The sequence below is a fragment of the Chrysemys picta genome, chromosome 1, assembly GCF_011386835.1.
Source record: "Chrysemys picta bellii isolate R12L10 chromosome 1, ASM1138683v2, whole genome shotgun sequence".
Lineage (NCBI taxonomy): Eukaryota > Metazoa > Chordata > Testudines > Emydidae > Chrysemys > Chrysemys picta.
Window position 1 is genome coordinate 95,202,158 of NC_088791.1, and position 27,749 is coordinate 95,229,906.

The 27,749-nt window shown below is 56.2% G+C and overlaps 1 protein-coding gene across 7 annotated transcripts; it reads left to right on the forward strand.

Moving 5' to 3' along the window:
- The first annotated feature begins 2,582 nt into the window (after nt 1–2,582).
- Nucleotides 2,583–27,617, forward strand: CARD10 (caspase recruitment domain family member 10). 7 transcript variants are annotated; one of them, XM_042843567.2, is made up of 22 exons: nt 2,583–3,651; nt 5,563–5,784; nt 6,897–7,034; nt 7,425–7,750; nt 10,521–10,703; nt 11,937–12,011; nt 12,646–12,801; nt 12,899–13,024; nt 13,347–13,544; nt 13,729–13,875; nt 14,885–15,000; nt 16,226–16,266; nt 16,933–17,050; nt 17,316–17,496; nt 18,679–18,802; nt 19,181–19,421; nt 19,733–19,802; nt 20,653–20,743; nt 21,670–21,846; nt 24,067–24,188; nt 24,906–25,021; nt 26,639–27,617. In XM_042843567.2, exons 1-22 carry the CDS (start codon nt 3,645–3,647, stop codon nt 26,844–26,846), a joined length of 3,183 nt encoding a protein of 1,060 aa, XP_042699501.2. In that variant the 5' UTR covers nt 2,583–3,644; the 3' UTR covers nt 26,847–27,617. The 7 variants fall into 7 exon arrangements, with proteins under 7 accessions (XP_042699501.2, XP_042699503.2, XP_065437249.1 ...); XM_042843569.2 differs by having other exon boundaries at nt 21,670–21,828; XM_065581177.1 differs by having other exon boundaries at nt 2,583–3,323.
- Nucleotides 27,618–27,749: the final 132 nt, after the last annotated feature.

The window sequence follows — 27,749 nt, forward strand, 5'->3', positions numbered from 1 at the left end:
AGTGCAGTAGCCAGGCGGTGACTGTCTCTGGGAAGACTGGCGTTTGGCCCCACTGAGTGAGAATGAGTCAGAGACAAGTTAACTCTTCCTGCATTAACCAGAGCTTGGTGGCTGCAGTGCAAATATTGTGTTGCTTGCACAGCATGAGAAATAAATCAGGACTCTCAGCATTTCCAGCAGCGCAGAGGCCAGGCATCGCTGCCAAGTCTGGTGAGCAGAGGAATATTTAAGAACATGGGCGATAAATCAAGTCTTACAAATGGAGCATTCGACTCAATTGTTTTATCTCATCCTCGGGTCTGCGATGTGCTTGACCTTGAAAATAATGCAGTACCAAAGGCAAAGGGCTTGTTTGCTAGCGGTTAAGCCCTCGCTTCCCAAGACCAGCCTGCATAGCCGAGCTGGGGAGCTGCATGGGGACAAACGGAGGAATGCTTCCCTCGCCAAGACAGAGAACCAGAGTCAAACCCAACAGCTGCTGCTCCAGCCTAAATGCTGGGGGAGGCCTCACACCCTCTTCCTTGGGAGAGGATCCAGGTAGCTGCAGCTTCTCTGGCCTTGCTCCCACCCACTCCTTGCAGGGCACTGCATAGAGAGTGCACCCCCTCCTTTGCCACTCCATCCACGGGACTGGCCTATGGGGCCTTCTGATCTCATGAAAGAGGGGCCAAGGTTCCCTTGCACCTTTTCTCCTATTTTGTGCCTCTGTGGAAAAATAGCATATTTCCTCCCCATTATGGGCCAGATCACTGGTCCTCAATCCATTCCTTTGCCCTGCTCCAGCAGAGCAAGGGGGGCAGGAAGCTGTGGTAGCAGGGCAGTTAGGGATTCCCTTTGCACCAGTTGGGGGACCCCCACCCTCTGTGCCACTTGCTTCTGGGACTCCTCCTGGTGCAGGGGTGTGTTGGTGGTGAGAGGGGGAATCGCAGAATAGGCATAGTTTGACTTCTATATTGGGGGGGCAGGGCAGGGGGCATTTAACCAGGGCCATGGGGTGGCTAATGCGCAGGGGGAGACACCAGCCGGGGGAAGGGCACCTTGGAATCCTCAGCTGGAAACCACCCAGCCTCAAGGGGCTCCAGGTGGGTCTGGAGCTGCTCCACTCCTGTGCGTGGGTTTCCTCAAAAAGAACAGGAGGACTTGTGGCACCTTAGAGACTAACACATTTATTTGAGTTTCCTGTTGACTCAGAGCTGGCCCCAAGCTGCGAGCTGGCTGTGTGAGCTGCGCCCCGTGGGGAGAGACAGGAGCAACAGCTGGGTGCTGCGGGGAGGGGCTGCTGCTTTCCGGGAGGAGATGGAGGGTCAGGGAGAGGTCTGCCCCGGGGATGTGTGTGACGTGCTGTTCGGGGGGCAGCTGAACCTTTAAGTTGTGCCCCGCCACTATCAATGTATACAATTTTTTTGGGGGGGGGAATGCCCCCCATGCCCTACTAATCTCCACCCTTGAATGGCAGGAACACTTTGTGCTCCGCAGAGCCCCACTTGGCACAACAACCCCTGGGGCCATTGCTGCTGGAAGAACGTAAAGCAGCCCTGAGGCTGCTCCAAGTTACACGGTTGGCTGAACTGGTCCCTAGCTAGCTCAGGGATCAGGGGAGCATAACGGTGGCTTTAAGTCACCTTTGCCATCCCCCTTTGGGTCCTGAACTGCCTGCAGCTTGACCAGATTCAAGACTCTGACCCTTGGGTTTGAATGAAAAGAGAAGGAGAGAAGACAAGGGGGAAGAAACCAACGACCAGTGGGGCTGCCAGACAGCTGCAAAAAAGCATCAGTCCTAGAAGGGAGGCACCAGGCGGGATTGAACCCAGCCCTCTTCCTACATAGTAACCCTAGGGCGACAAGCCCTTACCCTATTGTCCTCCCCTGCCAGGCTGCGTGGTACCAGAGACCAGGACTAGGAATCACAGGGAGGTCAACCTGCACCTAATTTCAAGGTGGTGACAAGCCCTTATATAGCAGTGCAGGGCATTACCCCACCCACGGCTCTATGGATGCTCGATTAGTCTCGTTATACAGGCAAATCTCAGCTTACGCTGAGGTTACGTTCCGCTGTCAGCGCGTAAAGCGAAAATCACATATAGTCAAAATTACATTGAGTGGAATGGCGGGCGGAATCGCCCGCATTACAGGAACAGTATTTAAATTGTTATTTTTTTGGTTTTGTTTTTGCCGACCGCGCAAAGCTGAATTCGCGCATGTTAAATGCGCATAAGATGAGACTCGCCTGTAGTTAGTATGGCAACACCCATTTTTTTATGTTCTCTGCGTATATATATCTTCCTACTGTATTTTCCACTGCATGCATCCGATGAAATGGGTTTTAGCCCATGAAAGCTTATGCCCAAATAAATTTGTTAGTCTCTGAGGTGCCACAAGTACTCCTCGTTTTTTAGAGATTCCCCAGGACAAGAAAAAGGCTGCTTTTGTTCAGATATGACAGCAACATCTTCAGTGACTGGCCCCGGTCACCCTTTGGCCAGCACCTCTTAGAGACATGGGTGTTTGCCCGGATGTGGTTAATGATTCTGAGAACGCAATTTGCTCACCACCCACCGAGTGCCTGTAACTCATTGACCTTAGGAAGCATCAGAGAGATGCCTGGATTCAGCCACTCCATTGGTAGGCCAGGCTTCTGAGGCCCCTTCAGCTCTGGCAGTGGCAGGGGGCTTTCTAGCCACTGCTGAATGGGGTCTGTCTGGCTCCACGCCTTGGATGCGCAGCATGCAACCTACTGAGTTCTAAAATACAGCCCCTCTCCATCTCCTAGTGACCCCAGGGTCTGGACAGAGCTGATAGCTGTGCTGCTGCACCTTGACACCGAACGCTGCCTCAATCTCTCTCTGCCAAGGGAATGCTACTGGATGTGCAGATCAGGTGCAGCCCACAGGCTCCTGGGAAGCTGCCAGCACGGCCTTTGCCACCGTAAAGCTTGAGCACCCAGACTCGACAGGAATGTCAAGTGACATAAGTGCCAGGACGGGAGATACGGGCATGCCACAAAGCAACACACATCCTGCCAGAGAGTCGCTGGGGCGGCTGGCCAGGTGAAGAGCACCGAGAGGCTTTGTGGAGGGAGGGCAGGTCAGCTGCCTGGCTCCGGAGGAAAGGGAGCCCTGAGCTGGAAGCGCTCTCTCTCTCCAGCCCAGAGGTCAGGTTTACACCCCCCTCCCCACCCACCTGGCCGGATTCGTCTCTCAGAAGGGAATTCACAGCTCGCATTCCTGGGCAGGAAGCAGGGGTGTCAGCACTTGTTTTTGCTCAGGCGGTCTTGCATTCCTGAAAAGGAAATCTGCCTCGCCACTGTTGCCTGGTCATGCCAGGTGTGTATTGGGAGTGGTGAGAGAGAGAGGGAGAAGGAGAGAAAGGCAGGCAGCAGAGAGGGAGGCGAGAAGCAGCTGGCTCCAGTGGTTTGGGACCCTGCTACCTGAGTGATTGCTCTCCTTAGCTGACACTGTGGCATCGGCCATCAGCTGAGGGACTGGCTCTAACAGGAAGGGGCCAGCAGTTTTCAGTGCTGGGGCTCTGGACTCTGCAACTCCCCTCACAGGCCCACGCTTGTCGACCTCCAGGGCACGCTGTCTTCCTACCAGGGCTGGGCACAAGCAGCTGTCTGGTAGGGGGCCGAGGTCCCTTTTACCGGGATGAGGGGTGAGTTTGTTTTATATTAACAAACATTGTATCGGTTTGTCAAGTTGGGAGGGGGGATAGGCTGTGACTAGACACTGTTCACAAGCTTAGAGTGTGTTGCTCTGCACACTATGCCATCAGGGGACTAAGGGACTGCGGAAAGAGACAGGGCGGGGAAGGGCCTGGGACACATCTGCTGGGATTGTGATACGATCAGAAACCTGCCCCGGGGAATACAATCCAGACTAGATTCTTGCTGTGTGACAGAAATTAGGGTCAGCCAACCAGAGCAGGAGCATGAGTCCCAGATCCCACCCAGACTCCATTCCCAGCCCAGATTAGGCACTTGGAAAGGAGACGACTGAGACACAGGGACTCCTGCTGCTCAGATTGGGAAGGCAGAGGGGAATTTGCGGGAGCAGAAGTTTGATCCAGCGGTTGGCTCTGACAGTGTCCTTTTGGCATGATAGGTAAAAGAGCCCTGACAGCCGTGGGCAAGTGTCAGGCGAAGGGAGATGTTAGTGTGTGGTGTTCTTGTACTAGTACAATTGTGTGTGCGCTTGTGTGCAGGGGGAAGGGGAGGATGTGTGTGAAATCTTCATCATTTAGGACTTTTAAAGGCAGACTGTACAAACCACTAGCAAATGGGTCTGTGCCAGGACAAACATGCATTGGCAGGGGTGTGTGTGTGTGTGTGTGGGGGGGTGCTAGATGATTTAATGGCTCTGTTGGCTGGCTGCTTTCTGTGATTCACGGAGTTTACTTAGGGCATCATCACAGCCCTGCCCTGGAGGCACCTCGCCCCCGCCTATGGAGCTGCAGTTTGCTATTTGTGCAGTGGGGAAGACCCTCCTCCCCCAGGTCTGCTGTGTGTGTGTGGAGGGGAGGAGATGGGGGACAGGAGAAGGAAATTCAGTCTCCCTGTTCACTCAGACTAGACAATGCTTTTATAGACACCACGCTGCCCTCCCCTGGCACCGGGAGCAGTTCAGCTCAGCCCTACATGGAGGAGGTCATGGGGGAGACGGGGAAAGGGAATTCAGCCTCCAGAACTTGCCTTAGTCTTACTGCTGTGACTGCCTGTCAGGAAGCCGGTTGCATATTGAACAGTCGCAGGTCCCCCGCTTGGATTTCCTTAATGAGTGGGTAATTCAAACTCTCAAATCAATTTCCAGGAAGCAGAGTTCAACCCACCAGCCAAACCAGCAGTGCCAATGCTTGCCCATTGGGGGCCCTAAGCAGGAATATTTTTGAGGTCCCCCCCCCAATACAAAAGCAGGCAAGTTCTCATAATAAAAAGGGAATAGGAGGCCCCTTTGAGCTGCTCGGGCCATAAGCAATTGCTTAGTCTACTTATGCCCAGCGCCAGCTCCGCAGACCAGTTTAGAGCTGGCACACCCTTCAGGGGCTGCTGTTAAATTCCTCTTCTGCACAATTCTGTCTCCAAACAAATAAATTAATCACAGATGCAGAATAGAACATTAGTTGCAACAACGTTTTCCCCCAGGGCCTTCTAGCTGATAGGAAGACTGCCAGGTGCTTCTTGTTCTAATTACCCCAAGTGCAACAGGCTAGAGATAATGAGCCTTGTTCTTGCTGGATTAACTCCTACTGAATTCTCAAATTGACACCCTTGCTGTGCTGTTTGGTATCATTTAGCCCCCAGTTTAGCAAAGGATGATTCCATTCGCACCTTGGGAGCTGCAGAGGAGGTGGTGAGCTTTACCTAAGGTGGCAGATTGTCTTGGGTGGCCTCTCTTTCACCCTCCATTTCTGATGCCCTAGGTGGGTGATCACCTTTTGATCCTTCTGGACAGTTCTGGTATTTAAGATGATTGACCTGCCATTTGGGCCTGGAAAGCTGACCCCTAGTGCCGCTCCATGTCCATGACTCCCCACTGTCACAACACAAGTTCTCCTTCCCCTTTCCAGGCCCTGAGGATGCCCCAGGACAGGCTGACAGCCCCACAGAGGAGGAGGAGGAGGAGGAGGTGGTGTTGTGGGAGAAGATTGAGAGTGTGCGGCACGAGCTGACCCGGTCCTTGAACCCAGCAAAGCTGACGCCCTACCTGCGCCAGTGCCGTGTGATAGACGAGCAGGACGAGGAGGAGGTGCTGAGCTCATGCAGGTTCCCATACAAGAGCAATCGCACAGGTAGGAGAAAGCAGTCTGTCACAATGGGTGTATGGAGCCCTTCTTTGCCCAAGACACCTCTGCCACTCAGTGGAGAGATCCACCATCACTGCTCCCTCATCCTTATTCCCTACAGTAACTATCCCACCCCACAGCCAGCACTCCTGCCCTGTTCCCTCCAGCGACCTCTCCCCACAGTCAGTGCTCCCACCCTGTTCCCTACAGCGACCCCCTCCACAGCCAGCACTCTTGTTCCGATGTCTACAGCGACTCCCTCCACAACCAGCTCTCCCACCCCATTCCCTATAGTGACTCTCCCCCTCACAGTCAGCGCTCCTGCCCCATTCCCTCCAGCGACCACCCCACACACAGCTGGCATTCCCGCCCTGTTATCTCCAGCGACCACCCCCACAGTCAGCGCTCCCACCTCTTTCCCTAAAGCGACCCCCTCACAACCAGCGGTCCCGCCTCGCTCCCTCCAGCGACACCCCCCCCAGAGCCGGCGTTCCCGCCCCGTTATCTCCAGCGACCCCCTCACAGCCAGTGCTCCCGCCCCATTCCCTCCTGCAACTTCCCTACGGCCAGCGCTCTCGCCCCGTTCCCTACAGTGATACCCCCCCACAGCCAGCACTCCTGCCCCGTTCCCTACAGTGACGCCCCCCCACAGCCAGCGCTCCTGCCCCCCGTACCCTCCAGGGATTCCTCCCACGGCCAGCACTCACACCGCATTCCCTACAGCGACTCCCCTGCCCAGCAACTCCTCCACAGCCAATGCTTCCTCCCCGTTCCTCACAGCAACCCCCCCACAGCCAGCACTCCCACCCCGTTCCCTCCTGCGACTCCCCCAAAGCCAGTGCTCCCAACTTGTTCCCTGCAGCAACTCCCCCACCCCCATAGCCAGCGCTCTCGCCCCATTCCCTACAGCAACTCCACCCCACAGCCAGTGCTCCCACCCCGTTCCATTCCCTCAAGCGACTGCCCCCATAGCCAGCTGTCCCACCCTGTTCCCTACTGCCCTGATCTTAAAAGTGGGGGAAACTGGTGAATTTGCTCCTTGGTACAGTGATGTCATTACACCTGGTTGCTCATGGGTTTAGCAGTGCCTTGCTCCTGTGTTGCTCTGTCTCTTTTAGGACACTTGATGGATATCCTTCGATGTCGAGGAAAGCGAGGCTACGAAGCCTTCCTAGAATCCCTGGAGTTTTATTACCCAGAGCACTTTATCCGGCTGACAGGGAGGGAACCAGCACAGCGCTGCTCTATGATCCTAGGTAGAGACACAACCCCCTTCTCCCTCCCCAGCTGTGCAGTGGCTTAGAGAAACTTGTGTGTGAGGAACCCAGGCACCCTGAACCCTGGCCTGGGGAGAGCCCTGTGTGTGTGAGGACCCCGGGCACCCTGAATCCTGGTCAGGGAGAACCCTGCGTGTGTGAGGATCCCGGGACCCTGAATCCTGGGTCGGAGAGAGCCCAGGGTATGTGAGGAACCAGGCATGCTGTACCCTGGCTTGGGAAGAGTCCTGTGTGTACCAGGAACCGCGGCACCCTGAACCCTGGTTTGGGGGTACAGAGTGACTGAGAAGTCTGTGTCCCAGATCTAAGAGAGGGTGTTAGTTGTCCCTGTCTCAGCACCCAGGAACTTTTTGCCTTTCTCTCTTCCAGATGAGGAGGGCCCCGAAGGTCTGACCCAGTTCCTCATGTTGGAGGTGAAGAAGGTGAGGGCACAAAGGAAAGAGCACCTGGTGAGAGAGCACCAGTTAAAGGTGAAGAACCAGGCCCTGGAGGAGGAGCAGACCCGGCTGGGGCAGCGGCTGCAGGAGCTGCTGAAGGTGCAGGAGCGATGCCAGAGGCTGCGGGAGGAGTGGGACTCCAACAGCATGGAGCTGCTGCGGCTGAAGGATGAGAACTACATGCTGGCCATGCGCTATGCACAGCTGTGCGAGGAGAAGAACCTGGCCGTGCTGCGGAGCCGGGACCTGCAGCTGGTGGTATGGCAGGGTGGGAAAGTGGGTGCTTGGCGGTTAGTGGGTGAGAGGAGTGCTTATTACTGAGCATGGGCATGGGTTAGGCTGCAGACTAGGGTGTGATGGGTATTCCCCTCGGCAGGACCGGCTCCAGGGTTTTTGCCGCCCCAAGCGGCTGAAAAACAAACAAACAAAAAGTTGCAATCGCAATCGGCGGCACTCCAGCGGCAGCTCCACCGCGCCGCTTTCTTCTTCGGCGGGAATTCGGCAGCAAGTGCTTCCCTCCGAGAGGGACCCGCTGCTGAATTGCTGCGGAATAGCCCGACGTGCCGCCCCTTCCCCTTGGCCGCCCCAAGCACCTGCTTGCTGGGCTGGTGCCTGGAGCTGGCCCTGCCCCTCGGGGGGTGGGGGTGGGGGGTGGAAGGGTGAGTGTGTACGTTCTGTGTTGGTACTGCAGGCAGGATGAGTGTTGAGCGGGGGGGAATGAATGAGTGTATGTATGCTAGTGGCTGAGGTTGTGTATTTAATGTGTTGTTGTGGGTATTAGTGTTTCATTGAAAATGTGTGTGTTCAGTTGCATATTAGTATGTGATGGTGAGTTTTAGTATGTATGTGTATCAGACATTGCTCTGTCAGCGTGTCTGTATGTGTAATCTGTGCTGTGTATGCTTGTTGTGGTGTACTGCATGTTGCTGTGTGTGTACTGTGTGTTCTCTGGGTGTTGCTCTGTGTGGGTTGGTGTTATATTTATTCTCTCCACTTACATAATGTTCATATCCATTTCTCTGTAGGAGGGAGCGTGGGTGTCTTGCTGTGTGTGTGCACTAGGCTCTGGGTGTATCTGTGCGAGGTGCTCTGGACTGCCTGGCATTGGGTGTGGTTACTGAGGTGCCGGGCACAGAGCCCACCTTACACCTCCTCTCCCCTCAGATGACGCCAGGGAGAAGGAATTCATGACACGTGCCCTGGTTACCATGCTTTCACCTCCAGCAATTACACACCCACTTCCTCTGTCTCAGATAAGACGGCTGCACCTTGAGTTCACCTATTTACAACCCTGTCCTTGGTAACACCTGTTCCTTGGGTTGTTCCAGTGCCAGGCTCCCACACAGCCCTGCCGATGCCCCTCCCTGTGGTGCTGCCTGCCCCCCTGCTATTCTAGGGCAGGGCTCTCACCTCACTCCAGCCCTGCTCACACTCTACTCTTTCAGCCCTGGGATCCCCACACAGCTCATGCCCATGTCCCTCACTCTTGACCAGCATCTCTCTGCTATAGCAATCCTAGGCCTCTTCTGAGCACAGGCAGCTGGATTGTTTGTGGGTTTGGTAATATGGACAAATACCCATCAGAGAGTAGGGTGAGACCCACGGTCACAGTCTGGCTCAGTCCCCCTCTCTGGATGGACACCAGGATGTGATGAGTGGACCCAACCGCTGGATCCCATGTGCTGCTAACCTCCCTGGGCCTGGGTAGTGACTGGTCACAGTCCCTAGCTCTGGGTTTCTCAGGGTATGTCTACACTGCAATAAAACAACCATGGCTGGCCAGGCTGGGCTGCGAGGCTCTAAAATTGCAGTAGATATTCAGGTTTAGGCTGAAGCCTGGGCTCTGGGATCTTCCCCACCTTGTGAGATCTCCAAGCCCAGGTTCCAGCCCAAGCCCAAAATGTGAACAGTGCAGTTTTATAGCTCCACAGCCCCAATCCAGCAAGCCTGAGTCAGCTGACTTGGGCCAGGCAGGGGTCTTCTACTGTAGTGTAGACATACCCTTGGTCATGCTCCTAGGTGCAGACCCCATGTCTGACACCTGTCCTGGGCAGTAGGATCCTGCAGTTCAGCTGCCAAGACCCCAGAACCAGTGCTCCACCCTCCTGAGTCGTCCCCCCTGCCCCACTTGCTTAGATACATTTCCCCAGAGCCCACCAGACTATGAAAGCTCTGGTTTCTTGATTAACCCCTTCAGAGACGACAAAAGAAAGGCAGGAAAACAAGGAACACAGGTTTAGCATGGGGATTTCTTAGCCACAGAGACTTTACTCTTAACAAAGCACACTCAAGAGTCACAGATTTTTGGAAAATAACAAATGGTTCAGAACTCAGCCATGCAACCCTGATCTCCCCCTGTCTGTGAGTCCTGGGTTTGGTCAGCATCCTTCAACTAGTCAGCCCTTCCTGCCTCCTTAACCTGGTCTTCTGATGATGGATGGGGCCTTGCTCAGAGAACCCCCTTTCTGAAATATAGCCTCTATTCTCTTTGGTCAGATGGCCAGCAGAAGAAACTGCAGCTCTCCCAGCCACGTGCTCTACTGGGAAATTCCAGCTCCTCCTCGCCAGTCCCATTGCTGTGCAGAGAGGTCATTGCTCCAGGGGCTGGCCGGTCATTGAGAGACAATGAAAGCTGATGGGGCTTGATTGCTCTGTTTTAGCTTCACAGAGTCATTCCACTAGGTGCCAAGCACCTACTACCAAATGGATGCTCTAATGCAGAATGGAGGTTGCAATACAATTTGACCGTTACAATACAAAAGTGGCAGTCACTTAAACTGGGGCTCACAGTTTGGTACAGACCTAGCCTACTCTGTCTCGCCCACCAAACCCCTTTCACTTGAGAGCTAAGTCAGAAGAGATCCCCCCAGACCCTGTAGTTGTTCAAGGCTTTCCCCACTGTGTTGTCTCATCCCTTACTCTCATTACTCCCAAGCCCTCTCCCTGTGTGCCAGCCTCCCCGCTTCGCCCCATGACACCTAAGGCAGAGGCGGTGGGCGTCAGGCTGTCTTTGTTCTCCCTGCCCCAGGTGGACCAGCTGAAATGTAAAGTTAGCAGCCTGGAGGAAGAGTGCAGGCTGCTGAGGAAACATGCGTCCGCTGGGCCCCAGCGAGAGGCAGAGGAACGGGGTCAACCTGACACAGTGCCTGAGCTGCAGGCCGAGAACCAGAGGCTGACGGCCTCACTCCAGGAGCTGCAGAGCATGCTGCAGGTACCAGCGTGGGCAAAGGGAGAGAAGCATTGGTGGATTAGCCACTGGGCCAACGGGGCCCCTGGAAAAATGGGTGCCCCCGTGCCCCGCCACACTCCGCCCTGCGCTCCTGCCAGCGAGTGGGAGCACCGGGGGGCAGGAGGGAGAGAAGATGGACGGGTGGAATGCAGAAGGGGTAGGGAGGGGCTGCCACTTGCTCTGGCCCAGGGCCCCACAACCCCCTAATCCGCCATTGAGAGAAGGCTGGGTGACCCTGACTCCTCCATGGCTGGACTGCCAGGGGGGCTGAGAGCTATGTCCTGCATAGACACGGTCTCACCCTAATAGGGAAGGGCTCTGGAGTGAGAGAGGGGCTGGGGCTGAGGCCCACCCCCATGTTTCAGGTAGGGATGGAAGAAACTAGGGGTAGTGCTGAGCCCCCTGGTGGGGCATGTTGTTAAGGAGGAGCCGGAGGAGCTCCGCGTGATGCATATGGAGAGGGGCTGAGGGAGTGGAGTGGAAGGAGGGAAGATGGTGAGGGGTGAATAGGGTTACTAGGTAGAGACTGGATGGAAGGAGTGTGGAGTGAGAGATAGTTTGATCCCCCTTGCAGATCTGCCAGCTCTGCTCTGAGTCTCTACATCTCCCTTCCCTCCTCTGCTGCTTCACCATTACCACCCCATATGCCTGGAGCAGCCTCTCTCCTCCAAGATAGCTCCCATCCCCTCCTTGAAATCCTTCCTCAGAGTCACTCAGCTCCCATTCCAAGGCTGATCTCCGCGTGGGTGCTCCCGGTGGCGTCCTCTGACCAGCCGGCCCCACCATGCAGCAGGGTGGATCTCTGCAGTGTGGAGGTTGGCATTAGGTTCTGCCCGTCACCAGTTTTGCCCTTCGTTCTGGTGTTCGGCCCATTGAAACTGTCTCCTTGTGTCCCTCTCTGGGACTGAGCAGTGCTGAAGGCAGTCAGCCTAGACTCTGCTCTCCTTCATTTGGGAGTGTTTTCAATACAGCTGTTTCCACGGTGGGGAAAACCGATACAAAGCTCAGATTTATTTACAGAGTCTAACAATAAGCAGAGGCTATAGCCAGAAACACCAGACTAGAACGGGAACCTGGCACGAAGCATGACAGAATAACAGCCCCCAGGGCAATGGGATAGAAGGACCAACACCCCAGGGCATACCGGAATAGCAAACTAAACCCATGCTGAATTCTGAACAGCAACAAGGTCCCTGTCTAAAATCGAACCCTCAGATTCTCTTGGTCCCTGTCTCTGGTTTGGTGCTCGGAGGATCCTTAGCAGTCCAGGTTTGCAGATTCACACCTGAGGTGAGGTAACAGGACCTTTATGCTAAGCCAGGGGAACCTGAACAGGGCGGGCCAGGGGGCCATGGCCTCCCCACTTTTTACCGGCCGTAAGGGCAAGTGACTGTGGGCGAGGGGAGGAGAGGAGCGAGTGGTGGGCGGGATGGTCGGGGGAAGAGGCAGCGCGGGATCAGGGCCTCAGGGGAATGGGTGGTGTGGGGGTGGGGCCTCAGAGGGAAGGGGCGGGGCCACAGTTCAGATGCCGGTGGCCCCCCCTGACACTTTTAGGGACCTTCTGCTGCTCCTGCACTAAGTACTCAGGGGACAGGCTTGTTAAGGCACTGGACTGGGACTGGGGAGACCTGGGTTCATTTCCTGGCTTTGCCACAGATTCTGTGTGTGACTGTGGGCAAGTCACCTGATCTCTCTGTGCCTCAGTTTTCCACAATAACCGTTCCCTTGTCTGTTTGGAGCGTGAACTCTTCAGGGCGGCGCTTAGCACAAGAGGGCCCTGATCTCAGCTGGGTGCTGCCATAATAAAGGTGACCATAACAACACTCAATTGTCAGCCCCTTTAGCAGATGAGCCTGAGGCTGCCCCTAGCTGGGAGCATCCCTTGGTGCCTGTGTTTAGGCTACTCCGCTCTCTCGTCTCCTAGGCAGCGAGTGAGGCCCAGGCACCGGGCTCCCAGCGGATCCTCCTGGACATTCTGGAGCATGACTGGAAGGAAGCACAGGATGAACGGCAGGAGCTGTGTCAGAAGCTCCACTCCATGCAGAACGAGCTGCAGTGGGCTGAGGAACTAAGGGATAAGGTATTCTCCCCTCCCCCGGTACAGCTGAAGAGCGGGGCCCTCTGGAGCAGGGATATTTGCCCCCGTGTAGGAGTGACACTCTGATTCCTGTCCCCAGTACTTGCAGGAGGTGGAGAACTTGCAGCTGAAGCACCGGACTCTGCAGAAAGATTGTGATCTGTACAAACACCGGATGAACACGGTGCTGTCTCAGCTGGAGGAGATCGAGAAGGAGAGGGATCAGGTGAATTGTCCTCCCATCCAGAGTTCCCTTCCCCAGTAGGAGAGGGGCCGAATCTCCACTCCTGATCCCCCAGAGTCCTCTCTAGCCTCCACCAAGAGGAGGCTAACTCTGCGTGCCTGAGGCCTATAGTCACCTCTTCCCCTCTCACCCTTAGTGCTCTCTCCATTGCTGGCAAGTTTTCAATCAGGATTGGCTGCTTTTCTAAAAGATCTGCTCCGGGAATTATTCCGGGGAAGGTTCTGTGGTCTGTGTTATGCAGGAGGGCAGACTAGAGCATCACAATGATCCTTTCTGGCCTGGGGATCTGACTCTCTCCCTGCAGGCTATCCAGAGCCGAGATAGGGTGCAGCTGCAGTACTCCCAGAGCCTGGTCGAGAAGGACCAGTACCGCAAACGGGTTCGGGCCCTGGAGGAGGAGAGAGATGAGCTTCGGAGCAAATTCAGCCAGGCGGAGGGTGTGGAGAGCACTCTGGAGGCACAGCTGCAGCAATGCCAAGGCAACCGGGATGTGGGCATGACGGTGAGTGACAAGGAGCGGGTGGGGACGTAGAAGGAAAGGACCCTGAGGGAGGGGAGGCTGGGGAGGAGACCCTGAGTGGAAAGGGAACGGGAAGAGAAGAAGGGAGGAGCTGAGGGGTCTCCAAAGGGCCTGGGCATAGAGGGGACCAATGACCTTCTCACTGGGTCCCTTCCTTCTCTCTCAGGTGGGCACCTCCTCCTACTCCCTCTGCTCCAACTTAAGTAGCACCTGGAGCCTGAGCGATAACCCCTCTCCCCTGGGGAATGGAGTCATGGACACGCTGGGTGTCCCCGCCATCACCTTTCCAGGGGACTCCACACACCACAGCATGGTAAGAGCAGGGGGCCTTAGCCTAAACCCTGCAGCCCCTCTGCAGAGCGTGACCCCGTTGGCGTGACCCCGTTTCACAAGGCACTGAGCGGCGGGGGCTTGCCCGAGGTCAGCCAGTGGGTCAGTATCAAAGCTGGGAGCAGAGCCCAGGAGCTCCCAGTGTAGTGTCTGGAGGGGGCTCATTCCTGGGGAGCAGACCAGCTCCCCAAAACCCACCAGTGCCCCTAAGTGCTCACTACTCTTGGGCACAGCGATCAGTAGCTCTTGTACCTGGGTCCCTCGTTAGTATCACTGTGGATGTTATTTTCAGTCACACACAACAAGCTACGGGGGCAATCCAGGCTCCATTGAACTCAAACTCCCATTGACTTTAATGGGGCTAGGATTTCACCCCGATCCTTAGAAACTCCTACTCCTTGGCAATATCCTGCAGTGGCAAGTTCCATGGGTTAATTACACAGAGTCCTTGCTCTGCTTGTGCCCATTGCCGTTACAGTGGAGGATGAATATGAGGACCTGACGGGTATTTCTTTTACATCCCCCCATCAGACCTACCCACGGCCTCGGCTGGGACCACGCCACTTGTCGGACAGATTGCAAAGGGATGGGGACTTAGTGAGGTGCAGCATCTTGTCTCATGTCTGCAGAGACCCTTCCCCCGTCTCCTGGGGTGGCAAGCCCTGGCAGAGCCCCCAGGAACAGGGCAGGGGTGGAGAGCAAATGGGCACTGAACAGGAATAGGGTGACCAGACAGCAAATATGAAAAATCGGGACAGGGGGTGGGGGGTAATAGGAGCCTATATAAGAAAAAGACCCCAAAATCGGGACTGCCCCTATACAATTGGGACATCTGGTTACCCTAAACAGGAATGTGGTGCCAGCAGCTCTGGCTGGGGTCTGAAGGCGACCCACTCGAAAAGGAGCGGGATGGGGGTGCCCCTGGCACTGGGCTGAGGGCAGCTCTGAATGGTGGGTGTGGTGCAAGATGGTGTCTCTCTTGCTCTGTTCAGGAGGTGACTCCAGAGAGCGAGAAGGACATTAACCGCCTTTCCACCTTCCCCTTCCCGCCCTGTGCTGGCTCCATCATCCGACGGCAGCGGGAAGATGGATCCGTGCCCTTCAAAAGGTAACACATGGAGTCCTGGCCCTTCTGTACCTCACTGAAATCCCTCACAGGTCGCTTCGGTTCCAGCCTCCCCAGCAGGCGCCACCACAGGCAAGGGCCCCGGTTGAGGGGACGTAGCAGCTACTTCAGCCCCAGCTTCTAGCAGCAAGGGATGCTGTACAGGCAGGGGCAGAAGTGATGGCTGAGGGGAGCGCCGAGGTACTGCTGTCCTGTAAACTATGAGCTGGGAAAGTATGTGCCGGAGCACACAGTTCACAGACTAGGAAAACATGCCCTGGGCTGCCGAAAATTTGAGAATCATTGCAAGGTGCAGGAGTGCTGGCTGGGAGGGAGGGAAGGATGCAGGAGCGCAGCTGCTGGGGAGAGGAGCACCAACATTCAAGGGTGCAAGAGCACTGTCTGCTCATGGAGAGGGTGTCTCTGAGAGGAAGGGTGTTGGCAGCGTGGGATGTGTGTGGGGAAGAGCGGAGTGGAGAGGCTGTACTGGCTGTGTGGGGCGGAGGGTCGTGCAGCGCTGGCTGTGTGGGGTGGGGGAAGAGCGGAGGGGTGGGCCACTCTGGCTGTGTGGGGTCAGGGGAGAGCAGAGGGGCGGGCTGCGCTGGCTGTGTGGGGCAGAGGAGAGCAGACAGGCGGGCTGTGCTGGTTGTGTGGGGTGGAGGGTCGTGCAGCGCTGGCTGTGTGGGGTTGGGGGAGAGCAGAGGGGCGGGCCGTGCTGGCTGTGTGGGGTGGGGGGAAAGCGGAGGGGTGGGCCGTGCTGGCTGTGTGGGGTGGGGGGAAAGCGGAGGGACAGGCTGCGCTGGCTGTGTGGGCCTGGGGGAGAGCAGAGGGGCGGGCTGCGCTGGCTGTGTGGGGCGGGGGGAGAGTGGACGGGCGGGCCATGCTGGCTGTGTGGGGTGAAGGGTCATGCAGCGCTGGCTGTGTGGGGTGGGGGGAGAGCAGAGGGACGGGCCGCGCTGGCTGTGGGGTGGGAAGGTACCACTAAGGAAGCCCAAGCTGCTGGGAGAAATGGGGTTGCAGTCCTGGCTGCAGCGTGGGAGGGTGCCCGTTCGGAAGGGTGAGGGAGTGCTGGCACTGGGCGGGAGCTGCTGGGGAAATGGTGCAGAGCACAGGCTGTAGGGGAGCTGCTGTGGGGAGCCACGCAGGCATAGCAGGTGCATATCATGACACTGGTATTAGAAACACTGTTGCCTGGTGATTCCCCTTTGTGTTTCTCTGTCCATTCCAGCCTGTCTTGCGGGTCTTTTGGCAGCATGGAGGACATCACAGGTATCCGCAATCATGACTTTCTTGGGAACTACGTGAGGGGAGAGACAAGGGAGAGAGGGGACAGGGAGCCGGCGCCAGTGCCTTCCATCAATGAAGCAAGCTGCAAGGCTGTGCGCCCACTGGGGGGCACCATTGCCCCACGCTTCCCCCGTCAGCCACAGTAGCAGTCTCTGGAGGGCCCGCCTGTCTCTTGCGGAGCTTTTAGGATATTCTGGTCTGGTATATGTAATTTATAGAGGGTTTTATTGATGGAGAATTCGATTCAGAGTCAGAGGGGTAGGAATGGGAAGAGATAAATGCTTCAACTTCGGGTTGTTATCGGTTCCTGGTGACGGGCTGTAACTCTCAAGAGCATGTCCCACTGTATATCTCGGGGCTGGCTGGATTTGTGGCACGGTCTAGTGTTCTGGCTCTCCAGCTGGGTGGTTACAGGCTACCTGGGTTCTGCTGTCAACCCCTGGCCTGTGGGGGGGGGAGTTGCCTGTACTCAGAGTCCTGGCCCAGGAGCCCAGTGCAGGTTCTAGCCCTCCTTCTATCCACAATTTACCTGTCTCACTCCAAACACCCTGTAGTTAGGACAGACCCTGAGCTGGGCTCCTGCAGGATTTTGTGTCTATGCAGTCGTCAGTGGTGACTTGCTCTCTACTCTCCCTCTCTCTTTTCTAGGGAGTGTGACCACTACTGTTTCATCGACCGGTCTCTCCTCCCTTTCCAGCAGTGCATGCACCAGGGTGAAGTCGGAGATCTGCTTGTCCGCCATCTCTGACCAGAAGGAGCTCATCAGGTGGTGCTTTCCTTTCATTGACTCATCCTTGGGTTAGGCTTGGTGCTGGGGAAGGTGAAGGATTTCATCTCCTGAACACTGAGGCAATGGGGGATCCCACTCCCTGTCTTGGGGTGGTCTCCCCGTTCTGTCATTTCTGGGCTTTCCCAGATGTGACCATGGCCCTATCTGGAAGGGCCATTTTCTGATGGGATGAGAGGAGGGACACGGTTCCTTGCAAAGACAATAGGCTTGAATTTCCCATTGTTGTTTTCTCCCTCACCAGATCCCTGGTGGTGCAACTGTCTAGCATGGATCACCTGACCAACCCTGTGCCCCAGCACAGGGGGCTTGGAGGGGACATCTCCATCCTGGGCGGGAACAGAACAGGGATTTATGTCCAGTGGGTGAAGCCAGGTTCAGAAGCTGAGAGTACAGGACTGCGCGAGGGCTGCCGGCTCCTAGAGGTGAGTCTGGAGATTGTCATGCTATATGGAACCACAGTCCAACTTAAACAGCAGCCATTTATTAAACAAGTCGGCTACAACTACAACATAAACAACCGGGTCTCTGCACTGCTTAAGTCCCTGCTTTGTCTCCCTTGTTCACCGGGAGCCAATCCCTGCCTATGCGGCACACAGAAACGAGTGGTTGAATAATATAATGGTAGTGAGCATATCAATACAGGTCTGTTTAGATACTGAATCTTTCTGGAATGAGTGGCTGTAGGGTATCTTCCAGTCGAGGCAGTGGCAATACTGGGACCGTAATACCACCATATATTTCCCTAGTGCCTGCCATCCTGCAGGTCCCAAAGCACTTCCAAGGCTGGCTCACTCCCCACTGCAGCCATTCTGCCTCAGTGACAACTCCCATGTTTTGTAGGAAGTTATGTGGAGAAGAACTGCTCCAGTGGAAGTGCCTTGGGGTATTTATGTTGGCAGAATATAATTACCTGACTTGCAGTCTGGCCAGGCCACTTGAATGAACAGCCCTGCTCTTGGAAAAAACACTCTCTTTTACAACCTTTGACACGCACCTCCAGCAACATGGCTCCATGCTGGGATACTGACTAGGAGGGAAGAACATCTCCTCTTGAATGTCCTGTACCTGAGTGGTCTCCCATCTGAGTATTAACAGCACCTGATGCTGCTTAGTTGGAGAACAGGGTGGGTGGTGCTGGTGGCCTGTGATACATAGGAGGTCAGACAGGATGCTCTGGTGGTCCCTTCTGGCCTTAAACTCTATGGCTGTATGAACATCAGAGCCCAAAGCACCATGGGCTGCGTGGGGTTATAAGGTTTGACAGTCAGAGGGGAGCACAATATGAAGAGCATTGGCGACCGGTGTGAGCCATCTAGGCCAGCAGCAGAGGCTTTAGAGGAAGGTGCAAGAAATTCTGTAGTAGGCAGCTGTAGGGTATCCTGTTGTCAGGGATGGTTTCCCCCTGGCTAGAGGCTGGGCTAAGCCCTGCATCATGACGATTTCAGTCCCTTCCAAAGCTCTCAATTGTCCTTTAGCCCTACTGGGGCGCTGGGCGGAGGGAGCTGGGGAGTGGAGAAGGAAGGCCTATCATCTAATGGCACAAGCTGGTCTGCGTGTCCTGTTGTAGTCACCACCTCTCCCTCCTATCCTTCTTTCCTTGGCAGCTGAGGGGGACTTTGCCGAATGGACAGGTGCTGTCCCTGGAAAACTGCACACGGGAGGTAGCTTACCTGAGCCTGCTGCACTGGGATGACCCAGCTGGTCTCATCTTTTTGCCTGATGTGCATGGTAAATTCCTGTGGCTGCCGCTTGTCTTGGGCGTAATGATGGTCGTCAATGGGGTAAAAGCTCCCCTTCCCTTCCAGGGTGAGATGGGGAATTCAACCTCCTTGTCCATTCAGCCCAGAGCAACCCAAGTCCTGGGCTCTGTCCCTCCCTACCATAAGACACCCCCCCACCCTGCCTCAGAGGAGAATCGCCATGTTCGTTCAGTTCCAGGCTTTGTCTTCACACCAAGGCCCATGTGGCTGTGAATACCAGTTCATGTAGCACAGCTGTACGAGAGGCCCAGAAGTTCCAGCGATGACTGCCAACATTGCTCCTACCTGTGTCCCTTGGAGAAGGGCCTGGGCTGTGGTGAATCTCATTCTGTCTCTCTTGTGCCAGGGTACCAGCCTCTCAAGGAGGCCTTAGAAGAAGGGAAGCAAGTGACTGGAGACTCCTTCTATATGCGTACCAATCTGACCCTCCTGGAGCAGTCTGACCCCTACTCCCTGTGCGTCAAGTGTCGGGAGATCCTGCACGTCACTGACACCATGCACAAGGGGCGGCTGGAGTGGTACTGTGCCCGTGTCGACCCCCTGACACTGCGGGACCTGGACAAGGGAACAGTGCCTAATTACAGCAGGTAATGCGGGCATAGGGAGCTGCAGTCCTTGGCGGGGAAAGCCCTCTCTTTGGGGTCTTGGGTGTGGGGAAGGAGAGTTTGTCTTCCCTCCTTTTGCCTTTGGGTTCCCAGCAGCTCTGTAGGAGTACAGGCTGTCTAGCTTCTCAAGGTAATATCACAGGGCCCCTCACCGTGGCATGTAGGCACCCCCAAGAGAAGGGGTGATAGAGTATATCCCTTCCCATTGATGTTCTAACAAAGCTTTGTGGGTTCAGTGGGGTATGCCCCCTTCAGATTCTGTAGCTACCTGATGGTAATCTCTCTCCTCCCAGGGCTCACCAGCTTTTGAAGGTACAGGAGAAAGGCCAAGTGCCAGGCCGGCAGAGGGGCTGCAGAAGTAATGTAAGCTGGAGGAGAAAGTGGTGGGAAGTGTGTGTGTGTGTGCGTGTGCGTGTGTGGTGGGGGATTGCAGTGTCTGTAATCTGCACTCACTCAGTGTGGCACTCTGTGTCCTGTCCATCGCTAGATGGGGACATATAGGGGTGGATGAGCCTGCTGCAGGCTTGGCTGGCAGAGCTGGGGCTGTTGGCTCTAGTAGTAGTGGCTGATGCTTTGAGCTCCAGAGGGCCTAGGGTCAATCCCAGCATGGCATTACATGCTCATTTGACCAAGTGTGCCCTGTGCCTGGATTCTCACCTCCACTGAAACATGCTGTGGGGTGAATGAAGGGGAGAGGAAAACACCTTGCTGGAGGCTGTCCGAGCCCCCTACTTGCTGTGGGAATGGGAGGAGCAGTCAGGACCATGCCGTCTACTGTCCCGTGGCTGGAGCATGGAAGTACCAGTGTTAGCTCCCCAGGCTGGGCGCGAAGAGCAGGTCTGCAGTGCTGGGTCTGGAAGAGCTGGAGTCTCGTCTCTCGCTTCCCTGGGGTCTGGGTGCTCTGTGGGGCTGCGTGTGCCAGGCTGGGTCTCGGCCTGCCTGGGGGAATGCTCTGCAGGCAGCGGTCTGCTGTGTGGGGGTGAGGGGAGTGCCTCATGTCAGGGAGCGGGCATGGAAAGGTGGCTGGGACGGAGAGGCCTGAAATGCTGCTCTGAGCTTTGCATACTCCTCTAAACGGAGCCCCTGAACCTCCTGCGGTCTGGGCCTCCGTGCCTCTCCCGCCCATCTCCCTTCCAATGCGAGCCCTTCCTGTGCCGGTGGAGAGCAGCGGAGCGAAGAGTTGTGTCCCTGGTCTCTCCCCCATTCTCCTCAGCTGAAGAAACGGACCCTGGGCCAGCTGCGGCTGGTGAAATCCAAACCGCCCGGGGAGCCTCCGCGGCAGCTGCTGTTGGACCCCTGCCCAGGTGAGCTGCTGCTCTGTCTGTGCCCTTCTTTGGTACCGCCCCTTAGGGGAAGGGGCTCCCTTGGGGACAAAGTCAATCCCTGTGAATAATACCTGGGGGGTCCCTGATGTGACCCCTCTGTGGCTGTTTGCCTGGGAGCAGGGCCGCTCAGAGGATTCAGGGGGTCTGGGGCAAAGCGAGGGAGCTGCGGTGCTTGCACTCACCTGGCGGCGGTCCGTGTCTTCGGCGGCATTTTGGCGGCAGGGGGGCCCTTCAGTCGCTCCATGTCTTCAGCAGCTCTGAAGGACCCGCCGCCGAAATGCCGCTGAAGACCCAGACCACTGCTGGGCCAGGGCTCGCGGGGCCCCTGTTGGGCCCGGTGCCTGGGGCAAATTGCCCCACTTGCCCCCCTCTGGGTGGCCCTGCCTGGGAGAGCTGGAAACACTCCCCACAGCTCCCTCTTCACTATCATAGGTCGAGGGCAGACAGCCTGGCCAGCAGATTCCTTGTGGGACTCGGAGGGCTGCAGGGGGCAGTGGGTTGATGCATCCCCCCGAGGGAGAGGAGTGCCCTGTGTGTGTCACTGCCCTGACCCTGCACAGTGATCAGGAAGTGGGGCTGGGCAGCTTCGTGGCCTACCAGGCTGAGATTGAGAGGAGTTTGGGGGAAGCAGTGGGGTTGGGTTGACAGGCGGATGGGTGTGGGTCTGGCAGTGGGTGCAGCGGGGTGGTGGTGATAGGTGGGTGTGGTGGGTCGGGGGCAGTGGCAGGGTGGTGGCTTTTGGGTGACAGGTGGATCTGACAGTGGGTGTAGTAGGGGGTTGGGTGGCTGTATGTACTGGGGCGGGGGTGCATGTGGCAGGAATGGGCATGACCTGGGGAGAAAGGAACAATCTCTGTGCTGCTGACAGCTCTTAGCTCTTGTTCACTCACCTACATGTCTTCCAGACCCAGACAGGAGCCCAAAGCCCTACAGCCTCGTGCGTCCCCTGGTGGTGCAGGCTCCTCGCCCGGTGGTGCTCTCCCCTGACTGCATAGCACCCAGGCTCATCAGGAACCTGCTTGACCTGCCTACCTCGCGCCTGGACTTTCACCTGTGCCCAGCTGGTGAGCAGGAGCAATCAGGTGACTTACCCAGAATCCCACAGGGAGTGTGTGGTGGAGTCACCCCTCCCCCTGGAACAGACCCCAGCTCTGCTGAGTCCTGGTTCCTGCGCTAATCACATGGCCCTTCTTTGGGGGAAGATTGCCTTTTTCCTCCCGCTAATCTGCAGCCACTTACCAGGGAGAGGGTCTTGATGATGTTGAAGATAGGTCGCAGGGGCGCTGGAAAAAATTGTATAGTGGGGGTGCTGAGAGCCATTGAACCAAACTGTAAACCCTGGATATGATGGAAACCACTTCAAGCCTGGGGATGCGGCAGCACCCCTCACCCCTAGTTCCAGCACCTATGATAGGTCGTTCCTATCTCTAGAGTTAGTGATATCCATGCCCATGGGAGGCCCTCTCCAGTCAGGTGTGGGAGCTGTCTAAGAACCCAGGAGATCTGAGATGTGCACTTACAGGTCTTTCAGGGATGGGGAAAGATGCCTCAATATCCTCCTCATCAGCCAATGCAATGGTCTCTGGCTCTTCCCACCCGGCAGCTGCACCATCCTGCCCCATCTTTCAGCCATTTCTAACCAGCTAGTGTCCCATTTTGCTTGGGCCTCTCTGAAACACCTGATGCCTCCCGTCATAAACTTGGCTGAAGGCAATTGCAGACTGCTGGAGGGCCAGCTTCCCCCCCGAGCTTTTCCATGCCACCAGGGACCCAGCCAGTCTCTTGGTCTGGCTGGAGCATCTTCCTTTGGTTGGATGGTGGTCGTTCTAGCAGGTTCCTGCATATTGTCCATAGCTTTCTTCCCAGGGAGCCCCCTGCCTTTGGCCTGAAGGACTGCAGCTCTGTGAGCTCTGCTAGCTCCTTGCTTGCCTCCAGGTGACCATTGTAACCAGCCGCAGCGCTGCGCGCTCGCTCTTGTTCCCGTAAGGACGTCTCTCCCTCTCGTTTTTGTTGTTTTACTGATTAGACGGCTGATTGGGAAGCAATTTCTTTTCCCGCAAGAAATTTCTATGCGAACTAATTCCCCAGCACCGCCACCCCTTTTTTGTTGGTGTTTCCCTTCAGAAATGTCCAAACTGGAAAATTAAAAAAAATTGGGGGGGGGGGGGGGGGGGGGAGGAAGGGTTAAAATCTCCATTTTCGATCGCAAAGGAACCTTTTGAAAGAAAATGTTCTGCCAAGCTCCACTCACAAGCCGTGTGACTTGTGCAGCTTGTGTGCCATCCTGTGAGTGCCCTGTCCTGCACCCCTTTGACCCCACTCTCACACCACACTGTGGTGTTGGGGCGCCTATGAAAGCCCTGCCCAGGGTGAAGGTGGGTCTAATGGGCATCGTCCCTCCACATAGCCAATGCCACAATTCAGGCAACTGCGCCTGTATTCCCCCTTGTGGTCCACCCACTCCCAGGCTCCTGGCTCCTCTGCTGTCACCTCTCTTGGGCAGAGACCCGCAGCTCTCTCCCTTCTGACCAGGGTTTTTCCAGGCTGCACAGCTCCCTGCCTACACTGTGATATCCCCAGCAAGGCAGAGTGCCTCAGCAAGCCAGCTTTGCCTTCCTTCCTCGGAAGCTATACACGGTGTGATTACCCACAGTTAAGTTACCACACAGCTCTTCCTAAGCAAGCACACTTATTCTTAAAGTAAGAGCATTACAGAGAAAACATTAAAAACAAGAAAAGAACCGACGTGCCTGCTAATAAGCTGACAAGGGCTCTGGCTGGTGAGCAGCCTTTCAGATCCCACCAAGGGTTTTTCCCCTGTGTTCACAAGTTCATAACAGCTGTTAGTTCAGAACAAGTGTCCATCCCCCCGCAAATGGATCTGTGAGTCACTCTCGTATCCAGTTTGGGCTTCTGATCTTGTCCTCACGTAACAGGTGATCAGTCCACAGTGGCTTTCTTCTCAGGACCCAGCTTTAAAAGGCTGGATTTGGAGGTGAGAAGTTGCCCTCCCCTCCTCCCAAGTATTTTCCAGGGATCCCACTTGGTTTGTCTGGCATATTGTTTCAAGGAGTCTTGTGATGCTCATAACACTTCCCAGGGCTTATATGAGTCATGTGTCCTAAAGGCATTAAATACAACCCCACAATAACTGGTAAACAGCTGCATTTTTAACACAATGAACGCCTAGGATACTGAAACCTAATTCAATGAGGTTTAACGTATTTCAGTAAGGCTTGTCTAGGATACTGCACAAAATTGCCAAATCTGTCACAGCCAACCCGCTCTGCCTCCCTCTGCAGAGACCCTGGCTAATGACGAGCCAGCTGCTACCCCTTCCCAGGAGAACTGCGTGGCTCCAGGTTCCCTCCAGGACCAGAGGGAGAGCAGGAGGATCCGCACCATCCGGGAGTGCATTGGCAAGGTGTTGAGCGGAGAGCAGCACCTTCTGGACACTGTCTGCTGGGTGGTAGTGGGGATGGGGCAGGGATGGGAGGTCCTACCGGACACTAGGAAGAGGATGGGATTATTGAATGGGGGAGAAGGAGGAAGGGAAGAGACCACTGAATGGAGAGGAGAGTAGGGGGAAGGAAAGGAGTCAATGACTTGGATGCTGGGAACCTTCAAAGGAGTTCTCCAGCCACTAGCTTCCTCCATCAGACTCCGGGGCTCCATCAAGCGTCGGGTCTGGTCCCTTTATGGAGTCCACATCAAGCCCCGTTCAAAGGGGGAGCAACAGATGTTAATGCTAATTATGTTAAGCGCTAATTAATCAGTGGGGTTTGCTCCATCCCAGCACCTTCCTCACCTTCTCCAAGAGGGGGCGGAATGAGGAAGACATGGGCTCTGTGGAGGAAGCCCTGGAAGGCCTGGAGATGCACGCTGCATATGCATGAGGGGAGGGAGGAGCTAGGAGGGCCCCCTGGCCAGGCTGGACACACAGCCTCTTATGTATCAAATGACCCTGCTCTTTAATTCTCTGATTCCCTCTTGGGTCTAACTGTAAATCCACATGTAATGGAATTACTACTGGAAAAGCAATGATATCTCACAGTATGGGGCTTGATTTAATGTAACTGTCAGGGACTTTGGGTTATTTCTTTTCCATTTAAATCAGTAAATCTATGCAATTTCCTTGCAGAATAAACACTGCCTGCTGGAGCTGGGCCTCCAGAGGGTGAGGGATCTAATTAAAAGTGAAATATACCCCATCATTATCCACGTGGAGGTCACCGAGAAGAACGTCAGGGGACTCAGGTACGAAAAGTCCTTCAGAGGACTAGCAGAGGTCATACCATGGAAAAAGAGTGACTCTGGCCCATGCTCAAAGAGAGAGCAAAGGGAAGGGGGTGGGCGTGTTGCCTGGGGGGCGGGGGAGTCTCTGGAGGGGAGGGGGCAGGAGCCAGAGGCAGATTAAGTTTTATTGGGGCCCTGGGCACAAAGAACCTTTCCCCCCCACACACCATGGGGCCCCGCCCCCTGCTCCTCCCCTTCCTCCAAGTCCCACCCCCTTGCCTGGCCAGAAGCTGAGCCATTGTGGGGAGCCCTGGATCCTCCACCTGCCCTGGGTAGCATGCCCAGAAGGGCAGGGACACGGGCCAGGGGCTGCTTTCGGGCATCCCGCCCAGGGTGGGTGGGGGGTCTGGGGCTCCACACAGCTGCCTGACTCCCTGGGTGGCTCTTACTACAGCCTTGGGTAACCATACATCCCATTTTGGCCAGGACAGTCCTCTTTTTAAGACCTGCCCCAAACATCCTGACTTTTTGGCAAAACTGGGCATTTGTCCCGTTTGCTCTTGCCAACTGCAAATGAGACAAATGCCCAGTTTTGCCAAAAAGGGGCTCAGGGGAAGGAGGAGTGGCAGGGCTCGGGCCAGCTCTGCACATGGGAAGGGGAGAAGAGGGGCTCGGGCCAGTGACTCAGCCCGCTGGGGGTGGGGGGCAATATGCTCACTGGGATTTGGTTTCTGGCCAGGGGGCAGGCCTCAGGGGGAAGAGGAGAAGCAGGGGGCGGGGCACCCACAGGGCAGAGGGGAAGTCAGCGCCTTTGGGGGGCTCCATGCACTGCCCCGCAGCTCCCATTGGCTGCAGTTCCCGGCCAATGGGAGCTGCAGAGTCAGTGCTGGGGGCGGGAGCAGCGCACAGAGACCTCTTGCCCCCCGCCCAGGGGCCACAGGGACATGACGGCTGCTTCTGGGAGTGGAGTGGGGTCAGGGCAGGTAGGGAGCCTGCCTTAGCCCCGCTGCGCCACTGGACTTTTAGCAGCCTAAAATCTGCCGGATTGGCTCCAGTAGTCTCCAGGAGATAGAGCCTGATTCTGGAAGACTCCCGGCAAAACTGGGAGAATTGGCAACCCTAGGCCACCAGTGCCCAGACCGTGGCTCTGCCCTGAAGCCCCCCCTGCCAACTGAACCTTCTCCCCCGAGACCCTGCCCATGCTCCACTCCCACTCCATCTCAGGCCCCACTCCTGCTCGGTCAGTCAGCCTGCTCCCCTGACATCCCTCTGTCCGCCGTTCATGCCTCTCTGCCCCTTCCCTCAAGGCATCCCTGCCTGCTGCTTGCTCCTCAAATGGTGGGCGGGGGCGTCCCGGACGCAGGGGTGGAGAGGGGTGAGTGGCGGGTGGTTGGGGCCCTTGGGGGAAGAGGTGAAGTGGGCAGAGGAGGAGCAGATGGTGGGGGCCCCAAGGGGAGAGGAGGGGCGGGGAGAGGAGGAGCAGGGGGTGGGGCCAGAGTATTCCGCCACTGGTGGGAGTGCTGCCTGGGTGGGAGTGAGTCACTGGAGGGAAGGGGCGGGAGCGCTGGCTGTGGTACACTGAGGTACCATAGCTCTCTGGGTGGGTGATGTTTATGGCTGTTTCCCTTTCTCTGTCAGGAGCTTACTGCGGAAGCCAGGCCAGCGTGACTCTGATGTGGTGAAGCTTTGCCAGAGCGCTGAGCAGGCTCTCCACGCCCTGCCCTGCTCGTGGGCCTGTGTGGATGCCCAGTCCTGGTGCCACGCTGAGGAGCTGGTGAAAGTAGTGCGGCGCTACATCTTCCAGGAGCAGAACAAGGTCGTGTGGGTTGAGGATGGCGAGCTGTGATCCCACACCTGGCAGAGCTGGGGCCGTGTCTTCATGTCGGGAGGCTCCATGTGGAGGAGTGAGGCGCTAGGTTCCTTTCCCAAGGGTGGTGCCTGGAGCACACTTGGCTTCTTTCCTTCATCCCCAAACTGTTTCCGAAACAGTGTGCCACTTCTCCCTGATTGGATGCAGTGGGATGTCTTGCCATCAGTGGAGGTCTGGAAGGACAAGGTGACCCCTCATGTGTCAGGGAATTGGGCCCACTTCAGGCTGCTTGGAGACTGGCCAGGGTGGGGGTAACATGCAGACTCGGACTCCTTTCCCCTCATGTCCAGGTTTAGTGGAGGCATTTCCTTCCCCTTCCCACCAAGAATCCCCTCACAGCTTGCGGCTGCTGCTCCTCCAGGAGTGCTCTTGGCACCCGACCCTCTGTATGGCCCAGTCATTTGGAGAATCAGACAAGAGGGGAACAGAGAGTGTGTGTGTGTGTGTGTGTGACTGACTGACTGACTGACTGACTGCCTTCTGATTGCTCCATTCCCCTGCCACCCTGTCTCCTTCTCCCCTTCCCCATCACGGCTCTCTCTGGCATCCTGTCTACCTCAGCTGATGTCCCGATGGAAGCGGAGGTGGTACACATGCCCCGCCACAGGCAGAGTGACACTACGCGGGGTTTGTCAGGCATCCTCAGTGGGTGGCAATTGTAATCTTTATGGTGTATAAATTATTAATGGACCCTTTTAATTGGAAACCTGTATATAAAAGAGAATTAAATACCATTTATAATGGGAACGGAGGAGGGGCTGCTGCTTGCATTAACAGCTGGCCTGGAGTGCTGGGGGATTTCTCTCCTATCCCTACCTCATATGTCTCCTAAAATGCTCTCTCTCCAGCACAGACTCAGGCAGCTGGTCCCTCTCTGGG